This window comes from Sinohyriopsis cumingii, chromosome 3 (genome assembly GCF_028554795.1).
Source record: "Sinohyriopsis cumingii isolate HCF-2022 chromosome 3, ASM2855479v2, whole genome shotgun sequence".
NCBI classification, from domain to species: domain Eukaryota; kingdom Metazoa; phylum Mollusca; class Bivalvia; order Unionida; family Unionidae; genus Sinohyriopsis; species Sinohyriopsis cumingii.
In genome coordinates this window covers 130,299,303-130,315,787 of record NC_142963.1, presented here as the reverse complement: position 1 = coordinate 130,315,787, position 16,485 = coordinate 130,299,303, and the positions used below count along the sequence as shown (strand labels likewise).

General features: G+C 34.6%; 1 protein-coding gene across 1 annotated transcript; it reads right to left on the bottom strand.

Moving 5' to 3' along the window:
- Positions 1-645: 645 nt before the first annotated feature.
- Positions 646-3,349, bottom strand: LOC149803845 (uncharacterized). The gene is made up of 2 exons (XM_089953994.1): positions 1,393-3,349; positions 646-935 (listed from the first exon to the last, which is right to left on the bottom strand). The coding sequence occupies exons 1-2, from the start codon at positions 3,347-3,349 to the stop codon at positions 766-768; spliced, it is 2,127 nt and encodes a 708-aa protein (XP_089810120.1). The 3' UTR covers positions 646-765.
- Between the last annotated feature and the right edge of the window lie 13,136 nt (positions 3,350-16,485).

Genomic DNA, 16,485 nt, shown 5'->3' with positions numbered 1-16,485 from the left:
GTATCTATATGTATGTATATGTATATATATATGTATATGTATGTATGTATATGTATGTATATGTATATATATATGTATATGTATGCATCTATATGTATGTATATGTATATATATGTATATGTATGTATATATGTATATATATATATATATATATATATATATATATATATATATATATATATATATATATATATATATATATATGTATGTATATGTATGTATATATATATATATATATATATATATATATATATATATATATATATATATATCTATATATATATATCTATATATATATATCTATATCTATATATATATCTATATATGTATGTATATATATATATATATATATATATATATATATATATATATATATATATATATATATATATATCTATGTATATATATGTATATATATATGTATATGTATATATGTATTTATATGTATATATATATGTATATATATATATATATATATATATATATATATATATATATATATATATATATATATATATATATATATATATATATATATATATATATATATATATATATATATATATATATATATATATATATATATATATATATATATATATATATATATATATATATATATATATATATATATCAAACGGAGACTAATTAATCCATGCATTCACGCATTCTAAACTTACTCTGGTTAAAGAAAAGGTTACAATCATTAGCTGTTAAAAGATAATTTTGAGATGGGGATTTTACTATTTTTAACACATTCGATTCCTACATAGATTCAACAGGTAAATGTTCACGTTCTTTCTGGATTTTTTCATGGGATGGCTTTTGACAGGGCCTGCACTCGGTATTCCTTCTTGCCTGATTGATATAGGCTATACTCATCACAAGCAGTAACACGGACAGCACCACAACCGCGATCCAGTAACCTGTCACATCTGTGGACAAGAAAAGAATGTATCAGACAGACATGGCGCATGCCTTTCTCTAACTACCAACTCAATGACTGATTGCAAGTGAATTGCAGGACAGTGCTATCTGGTCTAAATATTAACAGGCCATCAGGTGATATACCTGAAACCTGGCTTGTACCGAATGTATGACTACTTCATTGATTGATATTTTCAATTTTACTACTCTAAGACTACTCTAACTTGAAGTAAGCGGAACTGATTACTTACAGATATACATATTTTTCCTTATCTTGGTGAACTAATGAAACATATTACATTTTGATCAGGACAATGTGGACGACCTTCCGTATCTCTGATACAGACGCGTGTTTTTAAAAACAGAAATAAATTTCTAAGTAAACTATATAATATTTGGTGAAAAATGCTGGCAAAATTAGAGATTAGGTAAATGTATCAAGCTTAAAAAATTCAATTATCTTACCTGTCGTTTTCATGCAAGAGTCCTCCAGAGCTCTTGTATTTAATTCCTCCCTCAGATAAGTGAAACTCCGACATTCTGGAAATCCCTTTGGTGGCCTTCGTGCAAGTGATAAAGATTCATTCACCAAAAGGCGCATGCCTTCTATATTATGTATCTCCATGTGGCAATGCAAATCCCAGAGTCCCGGATTATCAGCAAGGAAGCGAATGACCACATAGCCGCCAGAAGGAATAACCACGGTATCTTTTATTGGAGGCCTGTCCAATTCAAGGTCTGGGATATTGCCATTCCGCCACCCGGGGTTAGACCAGGTTGGGCTATTGCAGTAACTTTGCTCCCGATTAATATTCCCTCTACAGTTAATGTCTAAATTATCCCTGAAAAATTTTGCAGTCCTCCTATTGTATTTACCATATCCCATTTTCATAACATAGAAGAAGTGCCCATGAAGATGAATTGGATGCGGCATACCCTTGCCCAGTCCCATATTGGTAAGAACTAGCTGGATGACATTCCCATGTCTGATATTTATCGAATTTGTGCATTTGCACACTCTCTCCTCACCACAAGCTGGTTCTTCACAGGGAAAATGCCATTCAGCGGGTTGAAATAGAACAGGAACTGTTGGTGTCTTGAATGCTTTACCATTAACCGAAGCAGGATTTTCACCAGGTATACCAAAATTTAAAAAGTGCTCCTCGAAACGACCTTCTTCAATCTTCGGAGGTGGTTCATTATCACTCGTTCCTTTTATTTCATTGAACGTAAAGCAATCAGTAAACTGAGAAGGTGGAAATATGGAGAAAGGACAGTTAATCACCAAACACCTATCCGTTTTTGTGCACTTTGTTTTGGAGGTAATCGGCTCTGCAATAATGGCTCCGTCATATCTTAGTATGGCTTCTGTTTTGTGGTTCATACCAGCTACCAGTGTTTCTGCTCTTATCCAGTAATTTGAAACAATCTGGTTTGCTACCAAAATGAAATCAAACGTTTCCCCTGGACTGATGATAAAAGATTCAGCAGCTATAGGCTCGATGTCATGACCATCCGAGGCAACAATGAGCAGTGAATGATTGTCGACTGAGACCCTAAACGGGTGCATGATGCCAACGGCAATCACTCTAAATCTGTATGACTTTCCTTGCTGCACGTGGAAACACTCTAGTGGCGCATTATTATGTGTACCTGTTTCAGGATCATGGAATCTTCCTCTCCCATTAATCAGACCGGAGTGAAAGTGAAACATGTCAAACTCCGTCCCATCTATTGCCAAAGGCGGGGCGGCTGGAGTTCTTCCGTTATATAGCCCGTATACATCCTTCATGTATGACATTAGTGAATCCCAGTCATGGTTATAGTCTTGGATTGTCATAATATGCTCGTCCATATCGTGTTTCTTCCTTTCACGAATGATCAGTGTACCAAATATACCCATTGTGCTTTGTGTCCCTACGTGTGAATGATAAAAATGGGTTCCACTAGGCTCTGCTTTGAACCGGTAAGTGAAAGTTTGTCCAGGAAGAATCGGGCATTGGGTTACAAATGGAACTCCGTCCATCCAAGGAGTTTCCTTTTGAGTGACACCATGCCAGTGTATTGTAAGTGCCTCATTGATCAAGCTGTTCTTTACATGAACAACGACATACTGTCCTTCATACACAATAATTGCAGCACCAGGCATTTTTCCGTTCACGGTTCCAATCAGCCTGGGTTTTTCCCACCCGTCTGCAGTGATGACCTCGTCTATGTTCACAGGAACTGCGCTGGATGTGTTCACCACGTCATACTTGTAGATGTTACCGTCTTTTGGATAAACGAGGTCTCCCTCTCTCATCATGGTCAGTCTGTGGTCTACTTCCAAAAAGAACACACACTCTGTGTCCTCCAAAGTGCATTCTTTACACAATAATGTCCTAAAGATGACGGTTGACAGGAAGATCAGCCACCAAGTCATGACATGCATCTAAAATAGAGGGCGTGGAGCAAAATAAGTTTTCGGCAATTTTCAAAGAAATATATACCAAGACTACATTACAGGAAAATCGTCTACGTCAAAATCTGTAAATCTATAACGTGAAATGTTTGGCTTAATGCAAATGAATAAACGTTTGAAGCAAGCAGCAATAACAATATTAACACTACTACTACTACTACTACTACTACTACTACTACTCTACTACTACTACTACTACTACTACTAATATTACGACTAATACTACTACTAATGATGATGATAGTGATATACTTTGTTTATGCTCGTTGGAATGTTGAGCAGGATGAACAATTTTGCGTGTTGTACTAACATTTGCCGTATTTATCTTCTTTACACTAAAATACATTAAGTATTTAAGTATTATAATAGCTTGCGAGCAATAGAAAACTGCAGTTTAGTGAAACAATATAAAATATAATTTGGACTGAAAGGAATGATTCACAACAGCAAGAATTTACATGTTTTAATAGCATTAGTTAAAAATACTCGATATTAAGACACCGTTGAATGTAAACTAGGATAAATATTTAAGTCTTGTGTTTCTGGATAACTAGATGACACTTAAAAGAAGAGATCGTGATTCGGATATGAATCTCAGATGGATGGAGTGAAATTATTAAGATAAAATGTTTTTACTCTATCTTGAAAAGATAACCATCTGAATTTTCTCAAATAATCTTTTACTTGGTGTATAATATTCGTTATTTAAATGAGTTCAAGCCATATTATTTTGCTGGCGTTCAATAAGCTTAAAAAGAAACGATGAACAATGTCCTCATATATTGGGACAAAATAAAAATGAATTCACATGAATCAGTTCCAGGTGATTTGTGTTATAAATGGTCTAATTGTTGTAAAATTAAAAAATAAAAACAAGAACAAAATTTTCCTAAATACAGAGTTGATTTGTTTATTCGATGTCAGGTTCGTCAAATGTGACTACTAAAGTATTTTCAAAGGCCACATATTCAAACTTGTCACATCCGCAGTATAAAGGTAGATCCTTCTGTATTCTTCTTTTCTTTTTTAGTAGTACCAATTAGTAAAACATTGCTTACTTGCATTTTTTATTTTTTTTTAATTAAATTAAGCACATAACATTCTTAGTACACCAAGTTGAAATTTCGGCATGCCAGAATTTATATTCAGTTTCATCAACCGAACTTGAGCAACTGTGTCATTCACGTACATAAAGATGTAATTGTAATCAGATACCAAAGAAGGTTCACTGAAAAATGGCGTAAAGAAAAGTGGTTTTAAAATTGATTATTGGAGAACAAATACAGTAACATGGTTTGAATCCTATCTTCTGTAATAGAATATTATGATTGACCAGATCTATTGCTTTTCTAACATGTCACAATAATAAACAAACAAAATTCACGGTTTCCTTTTCTGCAGGTTGCTGTCAGTGCGATTGCAACTCGAAATTAGGCCTGAAAACATGTTTTGGAATTTATTTTCTGACATAAGGATTAAAAAATATATTTTCTTAACGGTTCTCCCATATCTGTTAATCAATTTTTAAATTATTGGAACTACTTCGATATTTATTTCCTATTTATTTACCATGGAATAATACCACTATATACACTCATCAGTTTAACGAGTCATATTACGTTATGACAATTCAAGAATCTCTTTTGTTCATTTTCAAGACAGGATAGGGTGGACATGTCATTCATAAAGTCTAAACCGTTACGTGCGATTATTAGTAGCTCGTTACAACATGAATGTTTATCCCTCCTATCAGATACGTGATATTATCAACAACCTCATGGAAAGGAATGGGTTAACATGAATATATGAGTCATTAATAGCCTTTAGAGTGTCTGATCGGTTTTCGGTTAGGTTTGAGATTGTCAGACGACATTAATAAAACACAAGCGGTTAATGATACATGTCATATGACTCACGCAGTATTTCAACGTTAATTTCACATAAGCAATGTATACAGGCCATTATGCGGTAATATCTATTTCTGATATATGCATGACAAACTCTGGTTACCATACAAATCTGCATGCACTGCGATCTTTGATTACAATGGTTACTTTTCTTTGGCGATAATCGGATACTAATCATTGTATTTTTTTTTTAGTTAGTTTGATCCTGTTCATATATTATTTTATATTTTCAATGTCAGAATGATTAATTTTCCATCAGCGAATCTTTTGTCTTTGTTGAATAAGGGCCATAAGTTGTTTGAGCTTAAAAGTAGATATGCCTGTTTATCCCGGGATTAATTGCCTGCGTGTGTTACATCATATTCAGTGCTTGTGATTATAATTTCAGATGGCAGTTAGGGTTTATCGTGCAACAACCACCACATTTCTTTCACTTGTTGTCTTCAACCAATCTCTTTAATGTGTGATAAACATGTCGTGGTAAAAAGCGTTTTGACAAATCAAGGACGCAATGCAACGTTAGTCTATTTCTTACACAAGTGGGTCTCCTTATATGCTTATTCGACACACTGGTATCCCTGATACAGGGATAAATGTACCAGCAGACGATCGATTGAAATTTTATAGTATTTTCTTTTTATCATACACGTATCCGCATCATTAGGAGTTATAAATTAAAATTTGCATGACTATGAGAAATCTCCCTTGTAGCCACGCTCTTAAAAATGAGCACTCTTCTTTTTGATGTCAAAATAATCAGCAATCCAAAGTTATTTTGTTTAATTATTGTAACGTATATCTATTTGTCCATGATTATAGATTGTAAGGGTCGTTTGTAGACAACACCTTACAATGGTAACGGGTTAGAGCGTACGCTTCGGATGCGGGAGGTCGCGGATTTGAATCCCGGTCGAGTCATACCAAAAACTTATAAAAATAATACTAACAACTGCCTCTCAGCATTAAGAGGTTAGTGTTAGCACTCGTCGGCCTAAGGTCAGGATAATGTGACTGGATGGGACATGCTGCTACATGTCTGCGGTATGATGCTCCAGTGCTTGACATCACTGAAAACTGCCACACTGCAGATATCGAAGCGATATGACTGGAAAAAATTCAATCCACAAAAAAATTCCCCCAAAAAACACAAACACACATAGTTAACGTTTGTCCATGATTGTAGATTATACTTTAAGATAATGATCATGCGTAAACAACATGTTTACTTAGATTTGAGTTCGGGACATTTTTTTTTTTGTTCCCCTTGGTAAAGCAATGGTCTACCTGATATATGCCAGGTTGTTTCTAAAATTTATGTAAACAGACCTGATCATGTTTACGAATTTGATGGAAATTTCCAATAAATTTACCTAGGTCTAGGACATTTTCTTTTGTCTTAAGTCAGGTTATAGTCTATATATAAAGAAAGAACATGTAAACAATTATACATTTCTATTTCAATATCAGTCTGGTGGAAACACTTTTAGTCGTTTTCACATATAATTTAACAAGCATTATTTGTTTACAGTATCCATTGGAATTACGAAGTGCTCATTGTTAAATTTGGACTCAAAATATTACATTGGGGTTTGTGTAAATTCATTCAAACACACCCCATCCAACACACATCTCTCTCTCTCTCTCTCTGTCTCTCTCTCTCTCTCTCTCTCTCTCTCTCTCTCTCTAACACACACACACACACACAGAGTTACACAGACACACAACTAAGGAGTTTATTTTTCGCACGCATTGTAGTCATAGTTAAAACTCGTTTCGCTTTGTGCGTGAATATTGCAATAAATAGGAGCTTCTTTCTATACGTTGCAGATAGTTATGAAAGATTCTAATTAAAGTATGGATAAAATAGGCCAACACGGTTAGTAACGACGTTCGATCAAATATAAATGGGTTTGAATATATGCCTTTTTGAAAGCTTACTATCACTCTAATGGACATTACATAATAATGAGTACAAACCTATCCTAGGTTCAATCTTTTTGTTTTGGTACGTGAATAAAAAAGAATGAGTGATTTCACATCCATATGACAGGTTTCTTGTGTGTTCTAACACAGAAGTCTGACGTTTTATCTATAAAGTACGATGAAATCTCAGACAACTCGAAATCGCCTTATCGGTACTATAAATTAACACAAGGAGTGCAAGCGTGACCCCAGCCTCCGCTCGAATCGACTTTTGTCACACGTCTTTCATCATTTCAGAATCGCAAGAAGACTGAAAAACTATACATATCCTTCAAAATACATTATTATTGGACAGAATTTTTTAGTAAACATGTTAAGACTGAAATTTTCTCTAAATTGTATTAAATGTAATTTTTCATTAAATTATATTGAAAGTAATTTTCATTAAAATATATTGAGAGTAATTGCTGTATTACAACTATATACTATTTTAATAAAGATTGCGCTTTACGAGCAGGTGTAAAAGCCCATAAAATATATTTCTCTTGTATCAAAAAGGTCATCAATTTAGACTTGGTGGGAAGCTGCTAAACAGGACAATTCCTAAATCCCAAATGGATGAGTGAGCTAGATGATCCAAAACGTTTCCCGTGGGAAAGGACGAAAGCCTTGTTCTGATTCGAAATGGATGAACATAAGTACTACGTATGCAATGAGAGCAAGCTTAAGCAAAATCAATTCGTTCATCGAGAATCAGAAGACTCTGGCTTTCATTACAGGTAAGAATCGTATGTGTTCGTAAACTTCTTTAAAGTATAAGGACTTTTTAATGTTGAGATTTTCAGTATTAAGTTTAATCTAGACTTGATAGTTGTGCACCATTTTTGTGAGTTTTTTCTATTTTATTTTATAATGTAATGGAATGTTTTAAAGAAATTAATTATATTCATTAGTATTTATGGTATGTATTTTTGAAAAAGACGAATTCGCTACCAACTTCATGTTTAAATTTAATTTGTAAGTCAAAGATTCTTTAAGTAATAAATAATAATGTTTTCGTAACCTATTCCAAATAAGTATTATATTTTTAATTTTAGTAAAATACATTTCTTAAAAAAAGATTGTTACATTATATCACAGCTATTGAATTGAATACTTTTTGGCTATCATGAAGTTAATGGAGATTTAACTATCTGTATTAGATTCTAAATGGCAGATATGATACAAATGTGTGTAGCTGGTAATCCTGAAGGAAAAGTGTAGACTTATATGTATTTCGTGTATTTTGATTTTTATATAATTCGTTCATCGAGAATCAGTGGGCTTTCTCTTCTTCCTTACAGCGATTCCTTCCGTACTTCCGCTTGCCATATTCCCCAAGATGCAGCTATATCTACACCGATATGAGTAACACCCTTTGTTAAAAGAGCAAGAACTAGAACTCTCTCTCTCTCTCTCTCTCTCTCTCTCTCTCATATGCAAAGACATTTCTTAACTGATGAGTAATTCCTTCTCATAGCAAGAAATGAGAAGAAGGTTATGATACAAAAATCCTTTCAGAACAGTAACATGCCAACGCATGACTCTCGAACGACCATCGCATGAATCTAATCCGGCTCGAGCGTATGAATACCCACTTAACACAAAAACGTTACATGTAAGCAGCACAATGGTACACACAAAAGCTTCATTATGTGACTACAATATATATATATATATATATATATATATATATATATATATATATATATATATATATATATATATATATATATATATATATATATATATATATATAGTGTCCTAGGATAATAAAGTACATTATATTACAGATGAAAGGAAAGAGATAAGATCCAACTATATACAACTGATTCCAATTAACATCTTTAAAGAAAATGCTCAAAATAATTATGATGAAAAATACTTCAAAAACTAGTCTATGAGATTGTGAACTAAATAAGTGGTAACAATAATTAGATATATATAAATAATGATGCAGTCATAATGACATTTAGATTTCTATCGAATTTGTACAATGATGCATTTTTCCTAAAATGCATATTCTCACGCTTAAAATTACACGCATCGATAAAATCCTAAATAAAAAACAATTATGACAGCCTTCAGCGAAATTTGTTGCTATGAGAGGAGTTTCTAAACTACACATATTGTACAATGCGTACATTTACATATGTTAAAAATACAATTTTTTAGAACTTCATTTGCCAATAAGAAGTATTGGAAAATAAAACTACAAAAAATGAATGGTACAGGTGCACGGTATTACCAGTATATCAGTTTATCGAGGTATTTTTTCCGTTGGTAGGTACTTCAACACTTTTTCACTTCCGACCCTTAAGTATGGAATGTACAGAAATTCCCGAGTAATCTTGTTACGATTTAATGATATTAATAGCATCAATTTATGTTGCATGACACGATAATTCCAAACATTGTTTTTTTTTTCAAGAATAGTTGTATTTATAGATTTAATCATACACGAAAGCTGGTGGCCATACTTGATTTAATAGAAAAAGTTCGGGTACAATTTTGGGAACAATTAACTTTTTTTGTTATTTACTAGCCTGCTTTAATAAGTTAAGAACATGAGTAGTTGTATTGGGCACAGGCTGGTCAAATTATAATAAGATAGGTACCCAAAGGTTAAAGTGCAAGGGTCATACGGAAAATCCTATGTTAAAGTGGCATATATGTTTAACGTGGGAATGGTATTATGGGGGCCAAACGCGATTTTATGGTCAAAAGTGTGTGTGGGATTAAAAAGTCTTTATGGGGTCAAAAGTTTTGTAGGATCAAACATTTTAATCTACAATCCAAATATACTATCCAAACGCACTCGCTCTACAATCCATAACCCGCTTGTCAATTATTATCAAAAATCACAAAGAAACCATCAAACGAATAGGCTATGAAGTGTTGATACAAGTACTTTCACACAAACATACAAACATACTATCACACAGAAGAGAGAAGGGGTAAATGGGTTTTTGAGTTCAAATTATCAGCAACATAGTCAAACACATGCATAGACAAAATTACTTCGCAAATTGGACTACTGTCTCTGTTTTTATAGTGATCTTGCTGCCCTTAAAAAGGTCTCTTTTTTTTTCTTTCTTTCTTTCTACCGGTTCCTCAGCAATGATTGCACCACCCGACTCGGGCACCGCATGGTGCACATTGTTGTCCCCATTTCTTCCAAGATGGCTTGGTGGGGACCACGTTCCTAAAACTCGGCTCGTTTGCCTCGTTGTCTGAGTCTTCGTTCTCGTCTGGCATCCAGTATGAATGACCTGTCTGTCGCAATTTATCCACTTCTTCTCCTGCTGCTTCAGCCATCCTCCTTTCCTCTGCTCACGCGTGAGTTGTCCTGGGTTTTATCTTCTATGAGACGGTCACTTCTCACCATAGGTTTACCGCAATATAGAGCATTCATAGTTTGTATAATGAAAACGAGAAAGTCTGACTTCGAACGTTCAATCGGTACATTTTGAAGAAATTATTTTCGTTGTGTTAAGCAGCATCTCTTAAAGCACTTAATTCTCGATTTGCTACTGGTTTAAATATGAGTAAAGTATATCAACAAAAATCAGAATTTCTCATTTTTTTAATAATAAAAAAAATGCTCTATATACGCAAATCTGATTTTCGCAGATTTCCTAATTCATGTCCTCGTTTACGAGCGATTCCTTGGTACACAGGATATATCTGTTTTGAAAATTCACTGCAGAATCGTTTTCAAAATGTATTTACATCGTGTCTATTCCATTCAAGAATATAATACTTTGTCACAGATCTCCGTTTATACAAATGTTGACGCTGTAAAATACATTTACTGACAGGAATATAATGAGGATTTTTAAATTCATGGTGAATGTGATACATATTTCCACTGTCATCGTAAAAAGCGAAGGTGCATTAAAATAACTGGATTCGTTTTGACCAGAGGTTGAATATTTAAAAAATACCCCCCACCCCATTTTTTTTCTCTCCATGATATACGAAGTCAGTGGAGGATTGGCTAGTGATGCTGTTTCGAATTTGTAAATAAGAGGAGCATTTTTGCCAAGTAGTTCTTGAATTCGATCGTTCAGGATATCGACGATGAAAATGTTTTGAACTTTGTTGATATTCAGGGCTTGCGTAGGATGAATGATTCCTACCATAGCAGTTTCTCAATTAGCTACCCAATCGTAAGACTTGAGGTAATTTGGCCGTAAAGCAGCATAAGGTATTGCTGGAAAACACATCCATATAATTGTAACACAGTGAAGTTAAATAAAGTTGGCTATTCATTGTTCAATAGTTCGGGTTTCTGATGAATCTCTTGATGTCAAAGGAGTCTGATTTTTCAAATCTTCCAAAGACATTGCTGATGTTTTGATTGGTAGAACGGTACACCCTGGACTCACAAAAACATTAAGTGCTACGGAACGCTTACTCCTGACAAGAATGATACAACTGTTGAAAAATCACCGTCAGTATTGTCCTACCGGCCAGACGTAATAGCTACAAAAAATCATTCAGCTGCAGATAGATACAGAAACAGCTGGTTCGTTGGCTCGATTTCTAAAATAAAGGCAGCCTATTTGCGTTTGTTTTCGCTTAAAACTTTGATATTTTAATCTGAATACCACCTTTGTAACTACGTCTGATCACAGATCAAAATACTAGACGGTAGATTTAATTTCAAAGAAAAATTTAAAGATAAACATGTTGTAGTTTAAATCCTTTGAAGCTTCCCAAAATGCCAGAATGGCTGAAGTGAGGAGCTAATCTTTTGTTAGTACATGTATTCGTAGCCTAGTAACAAATTTGGAAATTAACCAAACACGAGGGTCTAAATGAACAACCATAGTTGAAGAAAAAAGCAACTTTGGCAGAGAGAAAAGCATTGTGACGCACTAGTCTCGTGTGTGAATTTTATCAAGTGCCGCGCGAAACTCAGTTCTAATTGAAAGCAGACTCCTATCGCTTAGGAAAAAAAGATCTATAATGTGCCCTCCCCCTTGGGTGTTAATTTTTTAATTTCCGGAGTGCAACCCCCAGGCTGAAGGTTCTGAAGTGGGCATTTCGATAAAATCTTTGACAAAGGTTACTTATATCTTTTTCACAGAGTTTTTATGAGTAATAAAACATCATAGATTTGCTATGTGAATCAGCGATGAAAACAAAACTTCTTTATTTTTGGCGAACCTATCTCATACCAAGTTCGTAAACATATGAAAGAGTTCCGTTTTTACGTTAATTGAGCTGCTTCTATTGGCAAAATATAAACTGAATTATCACACAAAAAACGCCCAGAGATTCCTTCAAAAGAAGTGTAAACGAGTACAGATTGTAAAGTGTTTACAATCAAGACATGCAAACACTTCTTCCCCAAATACTTACACTTACATGGTCTTGGGTTTGACAGAAATCCCAAAAGCATTACATTGCATCAAATCAAACTGAGAATGAATATGAAATTTCTGTCGATGTTTATGAATTAATAGAATACAATAACACGGGTCCAGTTTAGTCGACAGAAAAAAAAAGTTTGCACAGGCATGTTGACAAGTTGTTGTTTTTTCTCCATTAAATTCAAAATTATCATTATGTTCGCATCAACGATTTCTACAACAAAATTTTAATTGCGAGAAAGCAAACATCATAGACCAGAGTTTTTGTGCAAAATAACGTTTGAAAATTTCAATTCAGTAGAGATAGTACCAGGCTGAAAATAATATGTGACAGTGTAAGCAACTCGATTGACATTGTGTCTGATTAATTGCCAGATCTACAACTGTCATCATCAGTTAAAAATTCCATATGTCTTGTATGGTGATTTTAAAAGAACACTATTTAACAGACGGGAAGCAAACGTATCTACATCATCCCAATCCTTTACGGGCGTTAGTGTCGTCTCTTCAGGATGATGACAAGGCCATGTAAAAACAGCTACATCAGAGTTTTGATTGTACCTCAAGTCAATTCATATCAAGCCACAAGTATACAAAATAACTAACTGCAGTGTGAAGCGATCCGGAAAATGCGAGAACCATGTATTCACAAATGAAGATGACAAACATTTAAATAAACAAATACAAGCAAGATTTGTGATGGAGAATTGTGTAAAGACAAAGACAGAGATCATAGTCACTTGAATGCTATTGTACGATGTTTCTGCTCATAGCGTCTGCAGTTCGAATTTTAGATTCTCACCAGGCATCCCGTTATTTATTCACAACTTTTCCAGTTATGACAGTCAGCTGTTCGTCAATATACTTGTAAAAACGATCCGGGCAATAAAGTAAAAGTACCAAATAATGATGAATGTATATTTTAATCAGGAAGAATTTAGAAGTGGTTTGGTTAATCAAGATGGAAAGCAAATAACACTGAAATAACTAGATTCGTAGATATCGTTGAATCGATAGAGCAGTCATTAGAAAAGCTGACTATAAGCATACATTTCGAAATAATGAAATGTACATAGTTGAAAAAGGTCATATACAAATATGAATACTTATATATATATATATATATATATATATATATATATATATATATATATATATATATATATATATATATATATATATATATATATATATATATATATATATATATATTAAATACAATGATTCTCTTACGCTCTCAACATACGATTGATCCAATCACTCTACACGAACATTCACAAGTTGAAAAACGAAAATATGATTCATGTAATCTTACGTATGGAAAGTGAGATTTAAATAACCTCATGGACTGCAAATACTTTTCAAATAATATTATGCAGTATAAGAGAGATTCACATAATCACATAATATCACGTATGGAATACGATTAAGATTCAAATAATCTCAAGGAATTCAAATATTTCAAATAATACTATGCACTGTAAGTGAGATTCACATAATCTCCTAGATTATGCAATGTAAGCGAGATTTCACATAATCTCCTATAATACCAATAAGATTCAAAATAATCTCATGCAATTGAAAATGTACTCAAATGAAACATCAATTGGAACAAACATATGGCTCTTGACACTCGTACAGTCGTATGATTCATAAAGTGATGAACCACACAGTTTGATAGTCTTTGGGTTGGCCCACACTTATATTGGCCGCTCACACCCTTCACGGATCCACCACAGGTACAGACATACACATTCACATACGTACAGACAGCATACATGTATTGGCTACGTCTACATTCGTGGCTCCACCACGTGTACAGACACACGTATATACATACGTAAGACAGCACGCAGCACTTAACAGCTACAGTCAGCCCTACAACAATACCGTCAGCGCTAAACAGCTGTGAACAGCTTCAGACATCCCTAAGCAGCCCTGAACAGCCCTGAATCATATTTTAGGGCAATATAGAGTGAGGAAACCATTATAGGGCAATGTAGAGTGAGGAAGCTATTATAGGGCAATGTAGAGTGAGAAAACTATTAGACGGCAATATCGAGTGAAAACAAACATTTGTGGGCTATTTTGAGTGAGAAAGCCACTCAAGGGCAATATGGAGTGAGTAAGCCATTCGAGAGCAATAAAGGGTGAGAAAAACATTCGATGGAAAAATAGAACGAGAAGCCATCTGAGGGCGATATAAAGTGAATAAGCCATTCGAGGGCAATACAGAGTGAGAAAATCATTCGATGGCAATATAGAGCGAGCAAGCCATTCGAGGGCAAAATAGAGTGAGCAAGCAATTATAGGGCAATATAAAGTGAGGAAGCTATTAGAGGGTAATATTGAATGATAAAGCTATTCTAGGGCAACATAGATGGAGAAAGCCTTTCGAGAGCAAAATAGTGAGAAAACCATTCGAGTGCAATATAGAGTGAGAAATCCATTAAAGGCCAATATAGAGTGAGAAATCCATTCAAAGGCACGATAGAGTGAGAAAGCCATTTGAGGTCAATATAGAGTGAAGAAGCTATTCGATGGAAATATAGTGAGAAATCCATTCGATGGCAATAAAGAGAGAGAAAGCAATGTGAGGGCACTATAGAGCGAGGATCCAATTTGATAGTAATGTAGGGTGAGGAAGCTATTATTGGGCAATATAAAGTGAGAAAGTAATTGGAGGGCAATATAGAATGAAAAAGCCATTCGAGGGCGATATTGAATGAGAAAGCCATTGCAGTATACAGTGAGAAAGCCATTCTAGGACAATATAGAGTGATAAAGCCATTCGAGTGCAATATAGAGTGAGGAACTCATTCGACTGCAGTATAGAGTCAGGAAGCAATTGGTGAGCAATATAAAATGAGAAAGCCATTCGAGGGCAATATAGAGTGAGAAATCCATTGAAGGGTAATATAGAATGAGAAAGCCATTCGAGGGCAATATAGAGGGAAAAAGATATTGGAGGGCAAAAAGAGTGAGAAAGCCATTCGAGGGAAATATAGAGCGAGAAAGCCATTCGATGGCAATATAGACTGAGGAACCCATTCGAAGGCAAGATAGAGTGAGGACGATATTAGATGACAATGTAAAGTGAGAAAGCCCTTTGACTGCAATATAGAGTGAGAAACCCATACTAAGGCAATATAGATTGAGAACCCATTCCAGGACAATATAGAGTGAGAAAGCCATTCGATGGCAGTATATAGAGTGAGAAAGCCATTCGAGGGTAATATATAGTGAGGAACCCATTCGATGGTAATATAGAGTCAGGAAGCTATTAGAGGGCAAGATAGAATGAGAAAGCCATTCGAGGGCAGTATAGAGTGAGAAATCCATTCAAGGGTAATATAGAGTGAGTAAGCCATTCGAGGGTAATATGGAGTGAGAAAGCCATTCTAGGGACAGTATAGAGTGAGAAAGATATTAGAGGGTAATATTGAATGATAAACCTATTCTAGGGCAATATAGATGGATAAAGCCATTCGAGGGCAGTAAAGAGTAAGAAAACCATTAGAGGACAATATAGAGAGTCAAAGCCATACGAGGGCAATATAGATTGTGAACGCCATTCCACGGCAATATAGAGTGTGAAAGACATTCGAACAAAATATAGAACGAGGATCCCATTCGAGGGCAATATAGAGTAAGGAAGCTATTAAAGTGCAAATACTGCTCCGGCGGCTTAGTGGTGAGAGCGTCCGCTTCGGATATGGGAGGTCATGGGTTCGATCCGAGGCCGAGTCATGCCAAAGACTTTTTAAAAAATGGTACTAACAGCTGCTTCGCTTGGCGCTCAGCATTAAGAGGTTAGTGATAGGACTTGTCGGCCTGGTGTCAGGAT

Coding starts and splice junctions, on each gene's coding strand:
- LOC149803845 (XM_089953994.1), bottom strand. CDS start 3,349: ATGACTTGGTGGCTGATCTTCCTGTCAACCGTCATCTTTAGGACATTA. Junction 936..1,392: donor CTCTTGCATGAAAACGACAG/GTAAGATAATTG, acceptor TCTTGTCCACAG/ATGTGACAGGTTACTGGATC.